Source organism: Megalobrama amblycephala, linkage group LG22 (assembly GCF_018812025.1).
Source record: "Megalobrama amblycephala isolate DHTTF-2021 linkage group LG22, ASM1881202v1, whole genome shotgun sequence".
Lineage (NCBI taxonomy): Eukaryota > Metazoa > Chordata > Actinopteri > Cypriniformes > Xenocyprididae > Megalobrama > Megalobrama amblycephala.
In genome coordinates, this window is record NC_063065.1 from 32,122,579 (window position 1) to 32,148,278 (window position 25,700).

Consider the following 25,700-nt stretch of genomic DNA (forward strand, 5'->3'; position numbering starts at 1 on the left):
TGAGACATTAAACTCACTTCCCCACTACTAAAAAATACTTCCACCAATTAGAGAAAAGAGGAATAGAGAAATGGAATAGAGAAAAGTCTTAAGCTAAGAGAAAGAGTGGGGTTGACCTCATTGCTATGGATGATGTCAACATGCTTACTAACTGATTGGCTGATGGGGAAGAGTCTCAGTCAGTGATTTATTCATAGAAATATTGTTGAACGAGGTATCATATTTCCATATTCAAATAAAGATTTTAAAATAATAATGTCATATTCAAATAAAGATTTTAAAATGTAGACTAAATGTCAATAATTAAAGTATCAAGACAAGACACAGACAATGCTTACGCTAGTCCTAGACTAAAATGCATGTTTGAGCTGTTTTAACTGAAATCAACCTGTACTGACATATTTTAAAATATGTCAATGCCATTGTTTTGTCTCAAAATGTACACATGTAATGATTATGTATAGTGAACTTTTATAAAAGCTACTTAAATACCCTAATTGAACTAAGGCCTAATCCTGGCTTAGGCCAAGCCCTGTCTGTGAAACCGGGCCTATATGTTCAGCTGGCATAAATTTCAGCCTCTTACATGTCTGCATCTCAAGAGATTACAGAATTTAAGCAACAAATTATGTTTTAAAAACAAAGCTAGGGAGGAGTATATATACACCGATCAGGCATAACATTATAAGCACTGACAGGTGAAGTGAATAACACTGATTATCTCTTCATCACAGCACCTGTTAGAGGGTGGATATATTAGGCAGCAAGTGAACTTTTTGTCCTCAAAGTTGATATGTTAGAAGCAGGAAAAATGGGCAAGCATAAGGATTTGAGCAAGTTTGACAAGGGCCAAATTGTGATGGCTAGATGACTGGGTCAGAGCATCTACAAAACTGCAGCTCTTGTGGGGTGTTCCCGGTCTGCAGTGGTCAATATCTATCAAAAGTGGTCCAAGGAAGGAACAGTGGTGAACCGGCGACAGGGTCATGGCCAAGGCTCACTGATGCATGTGGGGAGCGAAGGCTGGCCCATGTGGTCTGATCCAACAGATGAGCTACTGTAGCTCAAATTGCTCTAGAAGTTAATGCTGGTTCTGATAGAAAGGTGTCAGAATACACAGTGCATCAGTTTGTTGCGTATGGAGCTGCATAGCTGCAGACCAGTCAGGGTGCCCATGCTGACCCCTGTCCACCGCCGAAAGAGCCAACAGTGGACACGTGAGCATCAGAACTGGACCACGGAGCAATGGAAGAAGGTGGCCTAGTCTGATGAATCACGTTTTCTTTTACATCAGGTGAATGGCCGGGTGTGTGTTCGTCTCTTACCTGGGGAACACATGGCACCAGGATGCACTATGGGAAGAAGGCAACCCGGTGGAGGCAGTGTGATGCTTTGGTCAATGTTCTGCTGGGAAACCTTGGGTCCTGCCATCCATGTGGATGTTACTTTGACATGTACCACCTACCTAAGCATTGCTGCAGTCCATGTACACCCTTTCATGGAAACGGTATTCCCTGGTGGCTGTGGCTTGTTTCAGCAGGATAATGCTCCTGCCACAAAGCAGAAATGGTACAGGAATGGTTTGAGGAGCACAACAACGAGTTTGAGGTGTTGACTTGGCCTCCAAATTCCCCAGATCTCAATCCAATCGAGCATCTGTGGGATGTGCTGAACAAACAAGTCCGATCCATGGAGGCTCCACCTCACAACTTACAGGATTTAAAGCATCTGCTGCTAACATCTTGGTGCAGATACCAAAGCACACCTTCAGGGGTCTAGAGGAGTCCATGCCTCGACGGGTCAGGGCTGTTTTGGCACCAACACAATATTAGGAAGGTGGTCATAATGTTATGCCTGATATATATACACAGCTGACTCACCTACCTAGACAGTTTTCTGCATCCCTCCGCCACCCTGACTCCTCACTTGGCTGGTTCCTATTACAGCTGGGTATACGGAGGAGTAGCCTACTCAGTAGCCTACCCTCAATCCCCTCGGACAGCATGCCAAATACGATAATTTTAAGTGTTAACTTGTGAAAGCAACGGCCACAGGTAATCCGATTATTTTCTTTTTTATTTATTTATTTTCAATGGTTTATTTTTGGTGTTTTTGCCTTTTTATTATGTTAGGACAGTGAGTAGACAGGAAATCAAGTGGGATAGAGGGGGGGACAGGATTGGAAAAGGGACCACGAGCCGGAATTCAAACTCAGGTCATCTGAGCTGTGCCCAGGACTATCATTGCTGATAATAGGATATTATTTTCAACTTGACCTCAATGTTTTATTCTCCATCATTCAATAGCCTACATTTTGCTTGTACATAAATGAACCTTTATGTTATGTCATTGCAGATTAAAATCCATAAATAGAAATATTTATTGCATTCATGAAGAAATGGCTCATCACCCAAGGCTCGATTGCTGAGGTAGATTGCCGGCAACAACCATTTTTAGGATTGTTTCTGATTTGGCTACTTGACTACTCCTAATTTTAATGGGTTTAGGAGCTAGTTTTAGCACTAAAATGCTTTGTGAAATAAATTAGCAAAACGTATTAGGACCGACACTCTAAACGCATTATAAATGTTACAAATGTATTGGTGAAACATATTACAAAGACTGTGAACTGTGTAGTACTGAATTGTGGAGTTAGACCATTAAACAGTTTTTCACCAATTCTGTATTCAGGATTTTTTCAGAGCTAAAACAGGGACTCGATGATGCACTGGAGCCACCGAGCATGGCCCTGCCCCTAACACTATAATAGCGGTAGATGACACACTAGAGCCACTGAGCACGGCCCCAGGTCAGGTGGCTCGGGCGGCCACGGCAGGTCAGGTGGTTCAGGTGGCCACGGCAGGTCAGGAGTGTCGGGAAGCCACGGCGGGTCAGGAAGCCACGGCGGGTCAGGTGCCGTGGACAGCCCTGGCAATTCAGGAGCCATTGGTGACCATGGCAGTTCAGAGTCCATAGACGGCCCTAGCAGGCCTGTAAACCCACCCACAGGTACCCCACCCACAAGTTCCCCAGCCACCAGTTCCCCACCAACAGGTATATGACATCTAGTGCCACAGTTGGCAGAACGTACCCACCAATTAGTGTAAGTTGCCGTGTGTGCTTATGTTATAATTAGTAGGTAGTCCAAAGTAACTTTACTAAATTTTGAAACCCTCTAATGTGAATCTTTTGTTTATGTATATTGTATAATAACACCTATTTAACTCAGAACACATATTTCAATATTGCTTTACACACTTTAAGAGTTTCTCCTAAATCTGCAAGTTAGGAGCGACTTTTAGCCTTAATGTTTTGTGAATACGGCCCCAGATCAGTGCCTGCGGTAATGCAGACCTCTACATTACACTACGCAATTCAGGCAGAAAGTGTTGTCTTTATCCACCTGTTTCCGGGGGGGCGCTACTGTAAAAAAAGAATGTGGGTACAACTTCCGGTGAGGCGGCGGAAGCAATATACCAATTGTATTTTGTGTGTTAATCAGCGAAGAGGCTGGTGTTTTTTGGATCGTTTACTTTGTAAAGTTGCAAACCTTTATGAGAGATGCTGTAATGGTGCTCAGGGACAATATTTCAGTTTAGTACATTTATATGTTAATAATATCTAGGGATCCACGATATGAAAAAGCTAAACCTATACCAATAACTGATAATTAAGTCCTTCTCATGACCGATTTTCCGATACCGATAACCAATAAGTTTATATTTTTATATTATAATTTTCATATAATTTGCAGTTTGTGTACCCAGGAGAATAGAAAATCTAAGATGCCCTGATGAAACTGATATTTTAGCAGCTCTGGCCTAACTATAATAGCAAACATCAGTCCTGACTCTTCAAATGTTTTTATTTTTTTGTGTACCACCACAATACTTAGTAACAGAAAGGGTTTAATAGAACTATGACAGAACTATGGTTTATCTGCACATAAGTCATTAACAACAAATTTATATTTAAGTATTTCATGCATAAAGACATGCATTTATTCAACCTTTTGTGCATGAGGAGGTTCACAGTATATAGGTACATAGACTTTAAGTCACATGTTTTTCAAATACATAATAAATAAAATGCATTGACATTTGTAAACCTTGAAACAAAATGAAAAACAAAAGTGTATCCTCAACAAAAGAGCATAGGGCATAGTTGAGATTTTTCTGAAATTATATAGTTTAATTAAATAAATGAGTGATGAGGAAGGTATAGACTTTAAGTCACATGTTTTTCAAATGCATAAAATGGAATCACATTTCTCAACCAAAAAAAAAGAAAAACAAAATGGCATCCTCAACAAAAATAAAGTGCATCCTTAAAAGTACATAGGGCATAGCTGAGGTTTCTCTAAAATTATATAGTTTAACATAAAATAAATATAAACTTAAAGTGATTTCCAATTTGCACTACTCAACTGCACTCTTACTCTCCTCCAAAGTACATATCTTTTCACTTGTCTCTGTTTAATGTCTATTGTCTTTTATATTTATGTGAGGACAATAGTGGGAGATTCTTCTGCATCTCTGCCTTCTCACACCCAGTTCGGTTTCTTTTTTCATCCATAACATATGCAGCAGCAGAAAACAAACGTTCACTGTCTATGCTGGTACAAGGGGCTGACAGGTATTTCCTTGCAAGTGTCTTTTGTAATATTCCACTGTTCAAACATGGTTTCAAAAGCTTGGCACATCATTGTCCCTGTATGTGATCCGGAGCACTCCTGTGCATGCAGCAAGACTTTTAGCATGTTAAAATAGCCGTTAAACAAAGCATAATGACCGGACTAACGTTAGATGTCCAAATGTCCGTGGTGAAACTTATGTTTAGTCCACTCTTGTTGATCAGTTTATAAATGTGTGTGGAGACCAAATCGTACAAGGCAGGGAGGGAAACATTCAGAGAACAAGCGGCGGCTCGGAAGGGTGTAATGTGGCTCCAAATGCTCTACTAACCTGCAAAAACTGGGATCCTCTACCACGGAAAAAGATTGGTCATCAAGGGCTATATATTGCATTACTTTGTCGTTGATGGCTTTAACCTTTTCGCTGTCTCTGGAAAACTTTTACAATTCTCAAATGGCTGCTGAATGGGGACATCGACGCTCCTTGTTTTAGGCTTGGTGCTAGTAGCTGCTGCCGTGGCTGCCTCATAGTCTTTTAATACAGCTTTCGTCGTGATGACGACCTTTCAAGTGAGATATAAGGATTTGTTGTGTTAAAACTTGACGCCTTTTTCCCTCCTCTTGGAGTCCTTGCTGAACATGATTTGCAAATAGCAATGGCATTGCCGTACTCTGCCACAGAGAAAAACTTCTAGACATAACTCATGTATGATTATAATCGTGCATTTATTTGGTTTAGTGTTTAATCTGTCTCTTCCCTGTTCCTTTGTTGATACTGGACTAATCCATCCACATATCTGTCACACACTTGGTTAACTCGTATAACTCATAACTTCTTTTTTCCTCTCATGAGCTTCCTCTGTTGCTCTGGCTGAAAGAACACTATAGAGAGACGGGAGAGATCGCTCAAATGTCCTCGGATTGCAATCATAGCATAATTTCGAGGTAAATTAATAGAAATGCTCAGAAATGTAACATATGATATATTATCAATATGTATTTCTAAATGTGTAAGCCTTTGGATTTAAAAGCCTTAATGGAGTTGTTTTGTGCATTTTTGTGATTGTAAATAAATGGAAGCAGGTGCAAATGAATAGGTATGTGTTCTCTTTTTATGCGAATATAAATATCCGTTAGATTCAGCGTGATTGATGTGCACTCCTGACACAAATTAATAAATTAATGTTACTGTAACATTTTTTTTAATTGTAAAACATTGTTCAAATATTGATGTTGGAATCTTAAGTCTTTAAGTAAAGACCAAATGTTTGCAAGTTTGGATCGCTAAATCTTGAATGACTGTCAACTGTTGAATGAACGAGTGTCACATCCTGGTTGTTTACTTCGAACTGGAAGACACTCCCACTTTTGATGCAAGGCCTCATGGGGCGTAGGAAACTTGTGGATACTCTTCTTGTGAGAATGCAGTTGGTTGATATGACATTTTTTGACAAGCTCAATCAACTTAGGCTGCGTCCGAAATCGCGTACTGTTCGCTGAAGTAGTAAGTCATCCGGGTATTCTTCGCCTACTGTTTTTCGAATACTATGAATTCGGACATACTACTCTGTTCGCATACTGTTTTTTGCGTACTATATAGTAGAGTAGTATTCGATTTCGGAAGCAGCATTAGTAACAGATAATGGACTCTCAGTAAATCACAGGTCCATTATTTTTGTCAGGAGGTAATTCTGATTATGAGATCATACAACGGAATAAAGATGATGTAGGAACCATGGACGAACCAGACAAATGAATCATTCAGATGATTCTTTCAAAACATAATTCTAATTCAGAATCGAGGTTCCGGCTCCAGCTCATCTACAGAGAAAACCAACGTTAATTACTTTTATAACCCCCATGCTTCCTGACAGCAGGAGAAGTGACAAACCAAATGGCCATCCAAGAAGATAAAGAATCTTTGATCACCAGATCAAAAGAAACAGAGAAACAATGCAGGCCCCTTTTGTTTCTCTGAGGGACCGAACTTCACAGAAAAACCAACAAAGACCATTCTAAACTGCATCAAAATTGTTCCAAACTATTTTAAATGGACTTATCAAACATATTTTAACTGCATACATTTTACATCATGTGTCCACAAATACTACCTGTAACCAGTTTTGCTTTAGAACACCCACAATTCATGTAAATGTGATAACTCTTGAATGACTGACTGAAAGTATGCCTTATTTGGAATGGATTTAATTCTTTTCCTCTTTTCTAAATCCTGGCTTGAATGAAATCTGTTTAAAATGTATCATGTTCCATTTAATAGAAATTATGTTTAAAATGGTACTCTCTGCTAAAGCAGAGACGGGAGGTAACACCTATGTATGATTAGGGGCAGAGAAAAGCCCTTTTGAAACAGGATGATATCTGATTGGCCAAAACTCCTGTCAGAGGTGTGACAAACACCTAAGTTTAAATAATCACAAGACAGAGAACCAGAATGAACCAGAACTAGAAGAAAGAACCAGTCAGCAGTGACCAGAGTAAGCAGAAAAACGAGTAACCATGGAGTAACGAGAAAAACAGACAAGCAGCTCATTCAAGCCATCCAACTTAAACTCACTTTGCTTTTCGTTTACTTAATTTTCTTCTCCGCTGAAAGTCTCATGTTCTAAGTTTTTCCGCAAAGTTCAACCAACGACTTTTGCCGCTTCAACTTTAACTCCAGTGACAAAGAGACTTCCTTTCATTTTTTCAGCAAGCTCAAACGTGATTGGGTTTTACCAAACACAATCTGGACCTTTAAGACCCTGCGACAAATCATCGACTTGGAAAACCCTTCTCTGCACACCGACGAGGGAAATTCACATTTAAAGTCGACTCAAGCAAGTACCTCCACATTCTAAAAAACTGAACTGGTGCATTTAAATGAATGATTCATGGTTCGTTCAGGTCAGATCTTTGAAGTGCATATTTTGCTAAGAACCCTGTTCATCATATCACTCTCTCTCTCTTAAAAAAAAAACCTCTTTCTCTCTCTCATTTCCTTTCTTACTGCAACGTATGAATGTGTGTGTGTGTTTGTGTTAGATTAGTTTGTGTTAGAATAAATAAAGTCTCTTGTAGATTTTAAAAGAAAGTGTCTTGTATTATGTGTTTCTAAAATTTAATGTCTTAAACTGTCGATCTTAAAGTTACCGTGCTCTAATCAGTGTTTTCACGATTGTTGGATATTTATATCCACTACAAGAGCTTATTACGGCTCAAGCAGTTGAACGCTTGACGACTCTATATAAATTACATCATAATAAGGAAATAATAAGTATTTAACTGCATTTTGAGTTGAAATGACAAAAAGAGGAAATTATATTTATTTCTTCCTTGGTCTTTCCTTTTTCAGCCATATTTTTATTCAAGAGTCAAAACAAGTCCACCACAATGTGTTCTGACAACTTATTAAAAATAAATGTCAAGCATAAAAGTCCATTGATTCCTGCTAAAACCTGACATTTAAGTTACACAATTTTTTTTGTTTGTTTGCTAAATTCAAATATCTTAATTCAGATTTATGATTTGAATTGACATTTAAAATGCATTCTTGTCAGGTATAAATAAAATGCTTATTCATTTAATTATTATGTTAAAGTCTGATTTTTTTAATGTATACATTTTCTTATGAACTTACCAGACATGATGTCCAAAGAAAACATGCCAGTAGTAATATGATATGTCTTAACCTGCAATCTAAAAATACACAAATGATCAATTTCAAAATCCATCAAAACATGAAACCATTTTGATCCATAATATGACAAATGTAATCATGTTTATGAATTACTAATTACCTGGTGGATTTGATTTCTTTGTGGATGGTATGATCATGGCTATGTCTGTGTTCTCCTAATAGTTTTATGTCGCTTGTGAAAGAAGTACATTCACATGACTTCAAACCAATGTCCTGGTAAACTGGCCACACTGTTGTTAAATGAGGCGGTCCCACAAATTACGTGACACTCACAGTTTACATAGTTTAGCTTTGTTTGATTTGATTTGAACACTGGAACAACATTGACTGTTTGTCAAATAGTGAAGATTTTCTTGCTATGGGAACAACAAAATTCAGCATTCTTTCATTTTTAGCAAAAAAAAAAACAACAACAAAAAACACCAAAAAAGAGCAAGAAAGCGACAGAGTGTAAATGTGGCATATAAACACTATATTGGCAAACATTTTGGGACATCTGCCTTTACATGCACATGTGGCCACAGAAGTGATTGGAATACCTGAATTAAATGATTTGGAGGGGTATCCCAATAATTTTGGTATATATATATATATATATATATATATATATGTGTGTGTGTGTGTAACCTTTGGCTAAAAGTGTTAAAAGAAAAACCCGACTACACCACCTAGGTTATTACTTCACTCAGGAAAATAAGATATTTTATATATAATTACAATAATATGAGGACCCTGCTGGTTTGGATGGGATTAAAGACAGAGACGTGACTTTCCAAAATAGTACAAATTTATTTCACAAAAATCATTTACACTAAAATGTTCTAAAAAACATTTACAGTTTACCAGTTATTTACCCACAGTTAATAAGAGACTAGATTAGATCCACACAGCAAATTAGTGCATAACAATAATTAAAATAAGTGATACACCAAAAACAAAAGACAAGACCAAAAAAGACAAATATTCTCTCCCCTTCTGTTAAGCCTCACAACTCATCAGATAATCACATGTAGATATATATATATATATATATATATATATATATATATATATATATATATATATATATATATATATATATGGTAACAGGCACTTGTACAATCAAAAGAAATAGAAAAAAAAAAAATACAAAAACAGCCAAAACACAATAGGTAATTCACAATTAATATTTAAAGGGGTGATTAACTGAGAAATCAAATTTTTCCTGAAACTTCAATCAAAACTTAATCCTGTAAGTTTCAGAACTGAAAACGTCCTTGTTAGTCCAATAAAAGCTTTTATTGACACCAGATCTAGCAAACGACAGGTTTTTCAAAGTGGGGATCTTTGACGTCAAAGGGCAGCAAGCACCGCCTCCGCAGAAGAAGATCAACGCCTACTTCATCCCTGCCTGTTTAGCCCCGCCCACCAATTCGCGCATAACTTGTAATAAATAACATAGGCCTACGTGGTGCTAAACCGGATCAAACTACCAAGTAATAAACATGCCGTTGAGGATTACAAAATATTGTGCAGTCACTGGAATCAACAGTAATGCAACATGTGAGTAACTGTGTTAATTCTAATCCTGATCTGATATTAATGATTCATGTACAGTCACATTTTTTTTTGTCTATGTGTCAGTAAATCAAACCCGTGACTAAATGTCAACTTGCGATCAACTTGTCTCTTAGTAGGATAAAAATACTATGTTATTTAAACAGTGATTCAATTATATAAAGAAAGCGATCAAAGAAAGCTCCCTTTGTAATCGTTGGAGCAGCGCACGCTGAAGCGGTCAATCAAACAGAGCGAGCTTATCAGTGACCGAGCTGTGGACACGCACAAAAACTCCCATTTTATTCAACGGATCTCTTAATTATATCGCGTTTGCACTGTTAGTGAAGATGAAAGCATTTGTTAGTGTACAGAAATTGAGTTGCAGCGACAAGATCACTGCTTTCATGCTCAACAACATGTCTGTGATCGACTACAATGTTTGACGATTAGAGTTATAGAATGTTAACGAATATAGAATGTCAACGATTAGTTAACCTTGAGAGCTGTAATAGTAAAAATGCACTAAAAGAGAGAGTAATACTTGGCTATTTTAAATGAAAAGATGTTAGCCAATCACAGCAGAGGGTGTTTACACTGAAGTCTCACAGCAGGCACGCCCCTTAAAACAGAGCGTTCAAATAAGAGGCCTAAAATCAGGGTAGGAAAAATGCCTTGTATTTCTAAATTATGACAATTTTGGATGTAAAAAGCATAATAACATTATAAGTGACCCCCAGGAAACATTATAAAACAATAAAACAACGCAGTTCTTTACCCCTTCAAAAATCACGCAAGCTGCTTCACTGAATAAGAATAACAAGAATAAGAAAGCATATTAGTTTAAATATTTGCACAAAAGACAAAAATGTCTAAATGCTTACTCAAATATATTGTACAAATCAATTGGGCAGAATAAAACACTATCTTAAAAACACTATCTAAATCAGCTGTTCAAAACCGCCACGTCCACACAGTCGTACCACAAGACGGTGAAACAGCAATATGAAACAATTCTATGAAACAGACCTATAAAACAGACCTATAAAACAGATCTATAAATCAGCAGCTTGCACTCCTAAGCCGCACCTGAAAAACAAACAAACAAAAAACAAATAGTGAAAGCAATTCAAATGATTTCCGCCTCCCCAAAAAAGAACCCACAATAAAGTTTCTTACCTCACAAGCGAGATTGTTAGACTATTGTAACCAGGGGAAAGCGACAGGAAATATAAGCCGAAAGACCTTTTCTGCCCACACAACATGCACACAGGAGAAGAATCAAAACACCACACTTGGACATGCTTTTTATAAAGCCACTAACACAGCTCAGTGATTGCACATGTGTGCTCAATGTCAGGACGCAGCTCCACACCAGTGGGTGTGTCTTCCTATTTGAAATATACACAACCATTAAAATGGAAACAAATAATAAAAAATAAAAATAACTATTAAGGACACTTAACTGGTCATATTCTACCTCCTAGTTTTAAATTCGTAGACCCAACAACATTAACTCCAAGGCCTAAAGAAAGTGGAAACACTGTTAGTTACAGTTATCTGAGAGTTCACAATACCCCCTCTACCCCCCATTGTCTCTGGCAAGTGATGGACATTGGAATGGTAGCCTGCAGTTTTTCGGGTAGTCCGACTTAACGGTGCTCTTACAGTAGGAAGTATGCCCTCTGATGCCACTGAAGGATCACTAGGCGAGGAATCATGGACTAGAGGAGGCTCAAGATCAGGGACACTACTAGATGACATGGAGATACCCTCAGGGCCTCGAGGCAGGGACGGAGCATGAGTAGAAGGAGGCGGAGGTGATTGAACAACAATTGGTACTATAACCGGAGGGGAAATTTCTTGCTCTGATGACACCAGGAAACACATATCGTCATTCAATAGATCTTCTCCAGATTCCATGGAGGCTTGATCAGATTCTGAAAGGGAGTTTGAAGTCTCTGCTAAATTTTGCCCAGATGGTTGAGCTCTTAACAGAGTACAATGCACATGTCTAACTTTTTCCAAATCATCAACGGGGGCAATGGTGTATGCAGACCCACCAGGTCTAGGGGCTCGCAGCACTTTGTAAACCACAGAACTCCAGCAATCTTGAATCTTTGCCAGGGCTTGCACACAATGGTCCCGCAAATACACTAACTGACCTTGACTTAGAGGGTCATCCTGTACTCACCGATCATGTCGCTCTTTTCTACGGTCCGCTGCAGCTTTCATGTGTACTTCTAGCACTTCTAGGCCACTTGACGTATAGCCTGATGGTCATAAATCCAGTCATGAACACTACCTTGAGTGGGAGCCTCAATTCTACCCAAGAGAAAGTCAACGGGCAATTGTGGATCTTGTCCGAACATTAAGAAATATGGAGATTGGTTTGTAGACTGATGTGGGGTAGTATTATAGGAAAAAACCACTTGAGGGAGATATGCAGCCCAGCTTTTCTTCTTACAAGAGGGTAAGTGTGCAGTAAATTGTGCAGGGTGCGATTAAATCGCTCGCATTGACCATTTCCAGTAGGATGGGCTGGAGTGGTCTGGCTCTGTTCAATGCCATACAACTCACACAACTAATGAATAAGGATACTTACGAAGTTCCTTCCCTGGTCTGAGTGGATGCGACTAGGAATGAACCACTCATTAACCAACACCTTTGCCACCGTAGATGCTCTCTGGTCACGAGTTGGCACCGCCTGGGTGTATTTGGAAAACACATCAGTCGGGACAAGAATATTCTCCATTCCATTCTGTGATGGCTCAATCAATGTAAAATCAATAGCCAGAATTTGGTTAGGTCTTGAAGCTAACAAATGGCCCATATATGTCTGGATTTGAGGGAAGACATCCTTAGCAACAGTATAGCTTTCACATTGTTGGCACCATCGCTTAACATCATCAGACATTCCTGGCCAAAATATTTGTCGGACCAGCTCTGTTGTATGATGACCATGCTCATCATGAAGCTGCTGCATCACTACAGTCTTTAAAGATGCTGGGAGTAAAAGCTGAAGAAAGGCCTCACCACCCTGGGAATGGTGTCACTGGCGATACAATACGGCATCTTTCATCTCTAGCCGTTTCCACTGTTTCAATAGTCTACCTGCATCTGTTCAGAACCCCTGCCACTCTTCACTTGAAGGATATTTCCCCTTTCTCCACAACTTCAGAAACACTTCCAACACTGCATCTGCTTCATGCAGCCCTCGCAAATCTGCAGAAGTATGGCCAGGGAAAGCGGTGATAGATGCTTGTACACATTCATTCAGAGGTCTGATGGAAGCAACTTGTTGGAGAGGCTCGGGCAGAGATCTTCCTGGAATCATACCTTCCAGTACAGGCCCAGCAGGGTGTTGTCGTGAAAGTGCATCAGCATTCCGATTACTGCATCCCGAACAATACTTGATGCTGAAATCAAAAGCGGCAAGTTGAGCAGCCCACCTCTGTTCTAAAGCACAAAATTTAACGGTATTGAGGTAACTCAGAGGGTTATTGTCAGTGTATACCACACACTTATGTCCAAGTAAATACTCACAAAATTTCTCAGTCATTGTCCATTTAGGCTACTGGTTGAACTCTGCCCTCCTGTTCCTGCGACAGGACTGCTCCCAATCTGCTGTAACTTGCATCCACTTCTAAGATGACTGGCAAGGGGAGCACTCACCAACTGCTGCTTCAGGGTATCTAAACTCTGCTGACACTCCTCTGTCCAAGCCTCCTTGCAAGACATGGCTGTATTCTTCCTCTTGGCCCCAGTCAGGTCAGCTACAAGGCGATGAAGTGGGGCAGCCAGCTTGGCAAAACCTTCTACAAACCTCCTGTAATAACTTGTAAAGCCCAGAAATGAGCGTAGTTCTGAGACCTGCTGAGGAGGATGCCAATTAGCAACTACCTCAATTTTCTTAGGGTTAGTCGCCACCCCCTGTTCAAAAATCAAGTGCCCCAAGTAGCTCACCTCGGGCCGGAAGAACAAACACTTTTCCAGTTTGGCCTTTAAGCCTTTTTGTTGTAAACGTTTCAGGACCACCTCCAGTCGTTGCAAGTGCTCAGACACTGTGGAAGAGAACACTATAACATCATCCAGATAAAGCAACAATGATTGGAAATGTTGCGAACCAAACATTCGTTCCATCAATCTCTGAAATGTGCTAGGTGCATTGCACAGGCCGAAGACCATCCTATTCCACTCATATAGCCCAAAAGGTGTACAGAAGGCAGTTTTCATCTTGTCCTTCTCAGCCACTGGGACCTGATTGTAGCTACTAGGGAGGTCCATTGTAGTGAACCACCTGGCGCCTGAAAGAGCATCCAAGGATTCCTCAATTCTTGGTAATGGGAAGGAATCTTTTCTTGTCTTATTGTTCAATTGACGATAATCAACACACATTCACAGGCTACCATCCTTTTTCTTTACCAGGACAATGGGAGTAGCATAGGGGCTGCTACTTTCTCTTATAATTTGGGTTTCCAGCAACTGATTAATATGAGCCTTGATTGCCTCATATTCTGAGGGAGGAATGTGTATATAATGCTGCCAAACGGGAACCTCATCACTCAAGGGTATATCATGCATGATCAAAGTGGTACAACCCAAATCACCATCATGTTCTGAAAACACAGAAGTATATTTAGACAACAGCACCCTAACTTGACACTGTTCTTCAGAAGTTAATGGACACAGATCAACAGCGTCTATCTTGTCCTGCAGGGAACCAGTAATTACCTGGGAAGAAATGGTGGTCTGCACACTCAATGGAACATCTTCAACACCTGGGGGTAAACTCACCAGAGTTACTGGACTAATAGTACCCTGAACAGTTTGTGCAAAAAGGTTAACATCAACTAACCCTACATTGATAACTGGAACATAAACCTGTCCACAAGCTACCTTAACAATGGCAGGGGAAAGCCATAAGTCCAGCTGCCAACCCACCACTAGAGGGCTCAAACACAATGGTCAATCCAGCATTTTGCTGAGAACAAGTAGTGGGAATAAACTTCATGGTGCCGCCTGGTACACGAATACACCTACCCCCTCAAACCCGAACTCGGGGCTGAAGAATCGAAAGGGGCATTTACTTGAATTTGATGGCATTTCTGTAGGGCTTGTTGCCAAGAATTAGGGGCATGCTGCACTAAAGCTGCTTCAAAAGGGCCAACCCATATTGTCCAAACAATTCAATATAACATTCTCAAATAACATTCATGCCCAGAACAGTAGTAGTACCTGGAGGAACTTTAACTATGAGCACGCCACGTTTAGGAATCACTTTACTAAAGACTTCGACATCCAGCTCTAAATAGCCTATGTATGGGATATCTAAGCCATTGGCAGCCTTAAGCTGTAACCAATTACAAGAGTGAAGTTTTTCCAAACCCCAAGTCTCAAAGTTCTTCAAAAAAAAACAAAAAAACCTTTGGTCACAGTTGACACCATTGAGCCAGTGTCTAACAAGCAGGGAACTAACACCCCACCCAAGCTAACAGTCACATGGGGGCATGGAGGTAATAAGGGGTATTTTCTACATCAGGAGAAACAGCATCTGAGCCAAACACATACCCTTCTGAACTGTGGCTCAATAGCACAGAAGGTTCTAGTTTTCCTGAAAAGAAACAGAGGGCTGGGACCTTTGCACTACTGGCTGAGAAGGACATGAGGGAGATGGATTAACCCTTGATGATGAACTACACTGTTGGCACCTTCTACAGATAACCGAACCCCTATTAACGGTATTGTAGTAGGATGGGAACTTTTTGGGACATTCTGGAGTGAAGACGCATTACGTGTTAACTGATCAAGCTGTTCTTGCTGCTTTTTAAGCAACTGTTTTAGTTCAGCTAATTCAGAGCCTGTAGACATTAGTGCAGACCCATAAACCCCATACTGCAGCCCATGGGTAGAAGAGGTTGAAAAACTATGGTCCCTAGAACCCCTCATCATGCCCTCCCGTTCCCATCTAATAGCTTCTCTTCTAACATCAAGTAAAGTAGCCCTAGGGTTTCGGCGTACAAACTGTTTAAATTCCCTTCGAAGGGGAGAATCCAACACATACCTCAGAACCTCAGAATTAGGCATACCATTTGGAGCATTTTTAATTACTTTTGACATCTTTTTCCTGAAGTGTCTCCCCCTCTAGTTGTCGTCGAGAAAAGAAATTCTCCTGCAAAACAATATATGAATCAGGGCAGCCATACAGCTCAGTAAGTTTTTGAATAATTCTCTCTGGATCTTCCCGGTCTTCCCTGGGCCTTAATTTTATTTCCTTCCTAGCTTCCCCTTCTAAATGGTCATACAAAATAGTGTGCTTTATCAATAATGGATAAGTGGCGAACATGCATACTAGTCTTTTCTTCTTCTAACCAATCAGTCAAAGGAATTCCGGTGCGGCCTCTAAAAACAGGACATTTCCTCTCCCTAGGGACATAAATCAACCTTTCTGTCACTACTGAATTACCATTGGAGGGAGACCTTGGGCCCACGTCTACCCCTCTATCATTAGACTTAGCGGGTACAACACCAGGACTTGCCTGAACCTCGAATCGTTCTTGACGCAGGCGTTCGTTATCAGCCTTAAGTTGGGCCACTAAGTCTTGCAATTGCTGCATCTCATTCTCCATAGTGACAGTCTGAATAGAAACAAAAAAAGGAGAGGAAAGTACAAAAAACCAATACACTAATGCACTAGCTGCTGTTTCAAAAATCAAACAAACACAACTTAGTGTCACACACAAAAAGAGAAAAATAAACAGTCACGTCTCTGCTTTACACACCAAACGTAATCCTGCCGACTACTGCCAAAATTAGGGATGTCCAGATCCGATCACGTGATCGGAAATCGGGCCCGATCATGTGGTTTCAGACTCGATCGGAATCGGACGTTACCTCCCGATCAGGACTCGGATATATATGTATATATATTCTCATTATTTTTAACACATCTATAGTGATGCGGTGGCACAGAGTTAGGCCTGTTTCACACTGCAAGCGTAAGCGGCGCGTGAGTAGCGCATATTTTTTTCAGCGTGCATGTCAACCAACGGATGCATTCACACAGGCAGCAGGAGCAGCTCATAAAGCGTCAGGCAGGAGCGTTGCGTAAGCAGCAGTGCCGCGATCGTCTCGGCACAGAGTCTATCCCTGTGTCTCAATCAGCTCCCTAGCTCTTTAGGTCGTGAATCAGTATATAATGAAAGTGAATGTGGCTGATACCCTGATCAGTGCCCTGACTACTGAACTAGGGAGCTGATTGAGACACACGCTGCGCTGCTGACGCGTAATTAAAGTGAAAACACACTTTTGATGGACAAAATAAATATAATTTCACACAAAAAGTGTTCAAAATGCACACAATACGCATGTCTAATGTGTTTTAACAAGAATTTGAGTATGACAGAAAAGAAAATTAAGAATCAAAAATAATAATGGAAGATTTACCCATTTAAACTTGTTTTTTATTATTCAGTTTGGGTTAAAGTATGGTGTATTATAAAAAACTAAAGTAAACTAGACAGAAAATATGATATATAAACATTATTTTAGTTATTACACAGACTGCAGCATACCCAAATCAAACCAAATATATTTGTTTTTATGTTAGCCTTTTTTATATTTACTGTTGCACTAAAGTGAAGTGAAGTGAACAATTTATGTTATTTATTACTTGATTGTTCAAGCTACCTCACACAAGTGCTCTGTTTGTAATTAAATAAAAAATAAGGAACGTCCTGGATCTGTTTTTTTTCGCTCTTCTTTATTCTTTTTTTGATGTATTATAGAAGTATCGGATCGGGACTCGGTATCGGCAGATACTCAAAATCAAATGACTCGGACTCAAGGGCAAAAAAACCTGATCGGGACATCCCTAGCCAAAATTGTAACCTTTGGCTAAAAGTGTAAAAGAAAAACCCGACTACACCACCTGGGTTATTTCTTCACCCAGGAAAATAAGATAAAAAACCCCCAAAAAGAATTAAACCAAAAGAAATTACAATAATATGAAGGACCCTGCTGGTTCGGATAGGATTAATGACAGAGACGTGACTTTCCAAAATAGTACAAATTTATTTAGCAAAAATCATTTACTCTAAAATGTTCTAAAAAACATTTACAGTTTACCAGTTATTTACCCACAATAATAAGAGACTAGATTAGATCCACTTTAACAGAAGGGACAAACCACACAGCAAATCGGTGCATAACAATAATTAAAGCAAGTGATAAGCCAAAAACAAAAGACAAAATAAAACTAAATTTTGTTAAAAACAAAATAAAAATAAAAATACAAAGACAGCCAAAACACAATAGGTAATTCACAATTAATATTTAAAAATCGTCCAAGCTGCTTCACTGAACAAGAATACAAAGCATGTTGGTTTAATATACTTGCACAAAATACAAAAATATACAAATATATCATACAGATCAATTGGGCAGAATAATCTTAAAAACACTCTGTAAATCAATGGTTCAAAACCGCAACATCCACACAGTCGTACCACAAGACGGTGAAACAGCAATATGAAATGGGTATATGAAACAGACCTATAAAACAGATCTATAAAACAGCAGCTTGCGCTCTTAAGCCACACCTGAAAAACAAACAAACAAAAAACAAATAGTGAAAGCACTTCAAATGATTTCCCCCTTCCCAAGAAAATGACCCACAATAAAGTTTCTTACCTCACAAGCGAGATTGTTAGACTATTGTAACTTTATGCTACCTGCACTCGTCACTTCACTCACGCATATCCTTAATAACAAACACATATTTAGACTGTGATCTGCGACTGGAAAAAGAGCAATAAAGTAGGCGACTCACCAGGGAAAAGCGACAGGAAATATAAGCCGAAAGACCTTTTCTGCCCACACAACATGCACACAGGAGAAGAATCAAAACATGCCACACTTGGACATGCTTTTTATAAAGCCACTAAAGACAAGTTCTCACTACAGGACATTGGCAGATGGGCGTCTTCTCATTTGAAATATACACAACCATTAAAATGGAAACAAATAATAAAAAACAAAACAAAATAAATATTAAGGACACTTAATCACTCACTCACACACACACACACACACACACACACACACACACACACACACACACACACACACACACACACACACACACACACACACACACACACACACACACACACACACACACACACACACACACACACACACACACACACACACACACACACACACACACACACACACACACACACACACACACACACACACACACACACACACACACACACACACACACACACACACACACACACACACACACACACACACACACACGTATGTATGTATGTACATATATGTATATATAATATATGCAGCAAGAGGGAGCCAGGGAAGAGCATATGTGTGTGGAGTGTCATTTTATCTGGTGCTGGGGAGATGAGGTGATTGGAGACAGCTGGTGATGATTAGTGTTCTGGAGATGGTGACCAGCGTGACTGAGGCTGCGTCCAAAAACTGGAAAATGCTGCCTTCTTCGGACACATTTCAAGGGTAGGAAGGCATCAAGGCATGTCCGAATTCAATGTTAGCTTCACTTCCTGCTTCCTGCGATACCTTCATCTGATTGATTTTTTGAAGGCAGCATAGATGTATCCTTAGCTGCCTTTGGTATCCCATAAGCTTTCCATTCTGTGACAGTTGAGCTAGAAAAATAAAGATGGTGTCTGAAAGTTGCGTTTGCTGGCCAGTTTGTGAGTAAATGTACATTTTTGATTAACATTTTTGATGTAATTTCTAGCAAGAAATTACTACAGTAGTAATGAAATATTGTTTAGTTCTCACCAAAGCTCACGCTATATTGCTGTAGATCATTAAACACTTATGCTGCCTCAGAAGTCTGTCCGAAATCCGTTTCAAGCTTTTTTTTTTCGGCCGATTCGACATGTTGAATCAACATCGTAGCTCGTCGGTCCGTCGGGGCCATCTGATCATTCTGATTGGCTGTTCAGCTACTGCCACCTGCTGGTACTGAAAGGCATTTCATCTTACGCAGGCGCAGAATGGACGTTCTACTTGGCCATCGGCTGTTGAGCATCGGTTTGGTGTGTCAGGGCAACTTTGGACACAGACACTGCCGACGTGAGCCAACCCACAGTCTGCTTTCGTCGCCACTAGTTCATCGGCGTCGGCTTGGTGTATTCATGCACAAAAGCTGCCTTACAAGTCATTGCTTGATAAGGCAGCGAGTCAGCTACCTAGGTTTCAGGCTGCATCCGAAAACTGAAAAATGCTGCCTCCACAGGCAGGATAAGTCAAGTCAAGTCAAATTTATTTATATAGCGCTTTTTACAATTGGTAATTGTTTCAAAGCAGCTTTACATATTAGAAGCACAGAAAAAAGAGAAGTGGTTAAAAATAAGCTGTACAAGCAAGCGTGGTAATATGTAACATATACAAGATGGTGCTACATTAAGCCAATGTCGGCTGACTCCCAGGGGTGGAAAAAAACCCCTAGGAGAAAAACCCAGCGTGCTAACACTGGGAAAAAAGTCCTAGGAGGGAAAAAACCCCTTGGAAGATATATATAATATATGTAAATGGATATGGAGATCAAAATCTGAATTATACATTTTTATTATAGAGATTAAAAATAGATTATATATAAGGAGGTAGGAAGGCAACAAGGCATGTCCGAATCCAAAGATCGTGCTCCTGAGACACCTTCATCTGATTGATTTTTGAAGGCATTATAGATGTATCCTTCGCTGCCTTTGATATCCCACAATCCTACGTGTTCCATTCCCTAACTTTTGAGCTCAAAAAATAAAGATGGCATCTTAAATTTGAGGTTGGTGGTCAGTTTGTGTGTAAAGTGTACATTTTGATTAACTTTTCCCCACTCTCTTTTGTTATCATTAAATCGTTACACTGCCTCAGGAGTCTGTTCGAAATCATTTCGTGAGGTACCTTAGTGAGCAAACGCTGCCTGTGGAGTCATTGCCTGACAGGGCAGCAAGGCAACAAGTCAGCCTAGGTTTTTGTATGCAGCATAAGTGAGGGTGGAGCCTGGCGTGACACAACCAAGGTCAAACAAGTTTGTTCTAGTAGAAGCAGCCGCAGAATCTTGTATTTCTTGTATTGAGACGATGTAAGAAGGAAAATAGAAAATAACCACAACAGTCCAATGATCCAATCAATTCCTGATACAAAAAAAAAAAATCAAGTCTTCAGTAATAACATTAAAGGTGGAAAAAGATCTGACATGATTTGTCTTGGATTAATTTTATACATCATGTGTAGATTTTTATAGCAACATAGATTACCTTCCTTATATGGGATTTTGTTTCGTACATTTAAAAAATTGTTTGGAAAAGTTAGATTGTTTGGAAACGCAAAAGTCTCTATTAATTAATTTATTACTTATGACTGAGAAAGATAGTGGCCCTGACTTTTTCTCCATAATAATCTAGTGACATCTAACTGTTCAGATTCTGATCTGCAATCAGTCAAAAGGTATGTGAGAGCCAATTTGTTCTGACGTAACATTTGGAAAAAGACGTGATGTAATGACATGTATGAGAACGTAAGAAGTAAACAAAATGGATTTCCAGCCTCTGTTTGGAATTTTATTCCCCTTCATATTTTATCTAGTCTGGGTGGCATAAATTTATTCCTTGTTTGCAATTTTGATATTAACAAAATACCTCTGCATTTCATCGTCAAGCTTTTCTAGCATGGAGTTTAATTTACGAACACAAATTTTCACCTCACTGATAATTTATCTGCAATAATAAGGACATTCTATTTAAACAAAAGTCTATTTTCTTTGACAATTGATTTCGAAGTAATGTCGTTTTGGTGTAATGCCAAGAAATGCACTAACCTGTGCTTGTGGTGGAGTCTCCCATCAAGTAAACAGTCCAGTCTTGTTTTTAAAACAGTTTCCCATTTGTGCAGAACTGAACTGTTGAGTTGTTGCACACAAAAGAATAGCTCGATCAGAACTTGCAACAACTGGTCGTAACATGCTCACTCTCTATCTCTATACCTGAAGGGATTCTGCCATTCTTATGCAAATTCTTTATTCTCTTGTAACTAAGTTCTGTAACATGTTTGCCGTTTCTTTTGTTGTTGGGCTGTGCGATCTGGACCTACACTATATTGCCAAAAGTATTGGGACACTCCTCCAAATCACTGAATTCAGGTGTTCCAATCACTTCCATGGCCACAGGTGTATAAATTCACCTAGGCACAGTTTTAAAATTTGCCTCTTTTTGTTTGAGTTCTCTAAAATGTGAAAAGAATGATGTCACCAAAAGCGAGTCAATTCATCTGTGATACTTATGGCCAGATACTAAAGGGGACACTAAGCTGAGTCCCAGAAAACACAGAGAAAGCTTAGGTTCATTCAGCTCTGGTGACACAAGAAGCTGGTAAATACAACCAGTATTCCAGCTGAGTACTAAAGATGTAATTCATTTTGTTGTATCCCCTGGTTATGGCTTTAACTTTAAAGTTTATCCTGGAAGACCTTTTTATGGTCCCTATAACCATTAAATTCTTCATCATTTTTTTATTACATTTTGCACCAAACATGAGTTATCTTTATTTATTTAATTTGATTTTATGTTAATTCATATCAGTTATGTCTATCCAAATAAAATGTCAATCTTATGGGATATGGACAACTTATAGTATAGTCATGTAGGTATGTTCTGGCTAAACCATGTTTTTAACTGTTCTACTACATACAAATGATCATATTTGTGTCATATATACGTGTCAAAGTAACATCCACATGGATGGCAGGACCCAAGGTTTCCCAGTAGAACATTGCCCAAAGCATCACACTGCCTCCGCTGGCTTGCCTTCTTCCCATAGTGCATCCAGGTTCCATGTGTTCCTCAGGTGTTCCCGACGCACACGCACCTGGCCATCCACGTGATGTAAAAGAAAATGTGATTCATCAGACCAGAACTAATTAGAAAATAATATACAGTATATTATAAAATAAACACCTTGAGCTTTGAATTGAATAGTTTTGCTTTGAAGAAATCATATCTTTTCAGGTTCTTGTTGTGGTCTCTGGCTGTGATGGTAACGGAGATCTTTTCTCCCACTTTGTAACTCTCCTTGAGTCCCACAATAGAGAATGTTGAGTGGACTGATCCAGCGGAGTGATTTCTTGATCTGGACCGGGCCAGTCCAGAGCCTTTTGTAGCATTTCCCATTCCTCTTCACTGATTCCCATGTCATAAATGGAAATTACAGATGAGGAATTTGTTTGTATCCGTCTCACATCTAGGAATGGGAGGCTGGAATTGTCGTATCTGACAACTGCTCTCCAGCAATTTCCGTACAGTCTGAAAGATGGCCAAGAAATTTATATTTAAATGTTAGTGTTGTATGCTCACAAACCAACAGTGTTGGGGAAAGTTACTTTTAAATAATGCATTTCAATATTAATTATGTTAATTTTTATGGAAAGTAATGTGTTACGGCCCTTTTTTTGAGGCTCTCTCTTTTTTGCAAGTGTTTAACACAGTATTGCACTCAACAAAAACCTATATAACACACACCTACATTTTCTTTTAATAACACATTTAGACTATTATTATATTCTAACCCCTAGATCTATGCATGCCATACAAAAGATCCCTTGACATTACGGGTTATATTACCTACTGTACAACTCTTTTTATTGAAAGTTGAAAACGATGTGTTTTGTTACTTTTGTACATTTTGTCTGTTCCCGCGTGAATGTCAGGTTACTACATTATGGAGAAAAGAGAATTTTACTCTACTCAGTAGTTTAAAAAATGTTTAAGCAAATTAATTAAACTGAAAAGTAATGTGCATTACTTAAAAAAAAAAAAAAAAAAAAAAAACTAAAATATTTATGTTTTAAAAGTAATCTGATTATGTAATGCATTTGATTGTATTGCATTACCTGTACTGCAAACCAATTTCCTCAGTGATGGCCAACCATGATATGGCCTTTCATCAGTGAGGTATTGAGGTTGGTCTTTTCTGTCGAGCTGGAGATCTTGCTGTGTGTGTTTGTGTGTTACAAAATTGTGCGTAGATTTCCATGTATTGTGTCTTAGGTATTTTGTAAGGATTAAGTCTCCTCAAGTTCATTTTTACAAAGGGTCTCTGTCAAATCAGATATCAAAGTTTATGATTTGTTTTGCGGCAGAAAGGTCTGGCTGTCAGTAAATATAGTAAATATAACCAGTTGATATTGGGGTGAATTCAGGTTGATTTGGACAATTTTTGCCATTGAAATGACTGGGGAAAAGTATCCCAATCAACCTGAATTCACCCCTATATCAAGTAACTTTGAAGAGATTTTTCTCAGTTCCAGTGTTGGTGCACTCTAAAAAATGCTGGGTTAAAAACAACCCAAGTTGGGTTGAAAATGGACAAACCCAGCAATTGGGTTGTTTTAACCCAGTGGTTGGGTTAAATGTTTGCCCAACCTGCTGGGTAGTTTTATTTAACTCAACTATTGTTTAAAAATGACTGTATTGCTTAATTAAAATGAACCCAAAGTATGTTGGAAATGAACATTTATTAATGTTCAATGAATAATTATTAATCAATAAACATTTATTAAATTGCTTATTAATAAATTTATATTAATAAACTATTAAACTATTAAATTTATATTAATAAAATATTAAAGCTTATTAATAAATATTCACCTTTTGTCTATTATTGTTGCCTCTAATTGCATCTGGTTTTTAATTTCCCAACTATTTTGGGTTCATTTTAAGCTAGCCATATAGCAATTTTTAAACAATGGTTGGTTTAAATAAAACTACCCAGCATGTTGGGCAAACATTTAACTCAACCGCTGGGTTAAAACAACCCAATCGCTGGGTTTGTCCTTTTTCAACCCAACTTGGGTTGTTTTTAACCCAGCATTTTTTAGAGTGTATAGTTACTCTGTTTGGCCGCTGTAGAGCAGTGTTGTGCATCTAATATATTTCTATGGTCACCGTGATTTTGCCAAGCAAGACATGTTCCTGGATCAACATCTTTGTTGATCCTGGAACAACATTCCAATCAACCAATCAGATTTGAGGGACAAGTTTACTGTTTATGTCAAGTTTAGGCTTGCAACCAGGTGCTTCTACATCAATGTTATTCATCTATCTTTCCCCTCTGATTTTAGGGATAAGTTATGAGTAGGATTAGGTTTAGGGGTAGGAATAGGGTTAAGACTAAATTTTCGGACAGGAATGTTGTTCCAGGATCAACAAAGTATGTTGATCCAGGAACATGTCTTACTTGGCAAAATCATGTTGACAATATTTCTATAATCTGGAGTATAGTTGTTGTGATGTACAGCATGTGCATAGTGGGCCCAAGTTTGCAAGGTTAGGGACATCAAATATTTGAAAGATATTCTGAGCTTTCTTTGAGATCGCTTCAGCTAATTAAATAAGCTTTTTCCACACTAGTTTAATATATCTCTGATATCCGGGTGTCTTTTAGCCCCTTATCTCTTCCAAAAATAACAAGTAATGTCAATGAATTAATTGACACACTGTATTCCAAATGAGTAAAACAGATCAGAGATGTATTATTACATCATCACTATAATTGAAGATAAAAGTGTTTAGCATTTTAGCATGAAAAGGAAGCTTAATTTGAAAAATGCCAGCAAATTAACACTTTATAATTTTTTTAACTCTATAGTTGTGCAGTAAAATTCACTTTAACGAAGATCATTTGCCATTTCCACTCTCTAATATAGTTATTTTCACATTTTGCTAATATAAATATGTAATATAAAATGACTATATTATAATACATTTTATTGTACTGAAGTAT

At 38.7% G+C, this 25,700-nt stretch overlaps 1 protein-coding gene across 1 annotated transcript in view; it reads right to left on the minus strand.

Annotated features, from left to right (window-relative positions):
* LOC125257750 overlaps nt 1-23,089 on the minus strand; it is a 41,899-nt gene extending 18,810 nt beyond the window's left edge. Inside the window, exons 1-9 of the mRNA XM_048174400.1 lie at nt 22,877-23,089; nt 16,333-16,504; nt 14,276-14,485; nt 14,087-14,173; nt 13,833-13,930; nt 13,542-13,739; nt 13,206-13,325; nt 12,468-12,573; nt 11,535-11,734 (exon numbers count right to left, since the gene is read on the minus strand). Coding sequence (XP_048030357.1) covers nt 11,535-11,734; nt 12,468-12,573; nt 13,206-13,325; nt 13,542-13,739; nt 13,833-13,930; nt 14,087-14,173; nt 14,276-14,485; nt 16,333-16,504; nt 22,877-23,089 — 1,404 coding nt within the window. The remainder of the gene's footprint in view (nt 1-11,534; nt 11,735-12,467; nt 12,574-13,205; nt 13,326-13,541; nt 13,740-13,832; nt 13,931-14,086; nt 14,174-14,275; nt 14,486-16,332; nt 16,505-22,876) is intronic.
* Nucleotides 23,090-25,700: the final 2,611 nt, after the last annotated feature.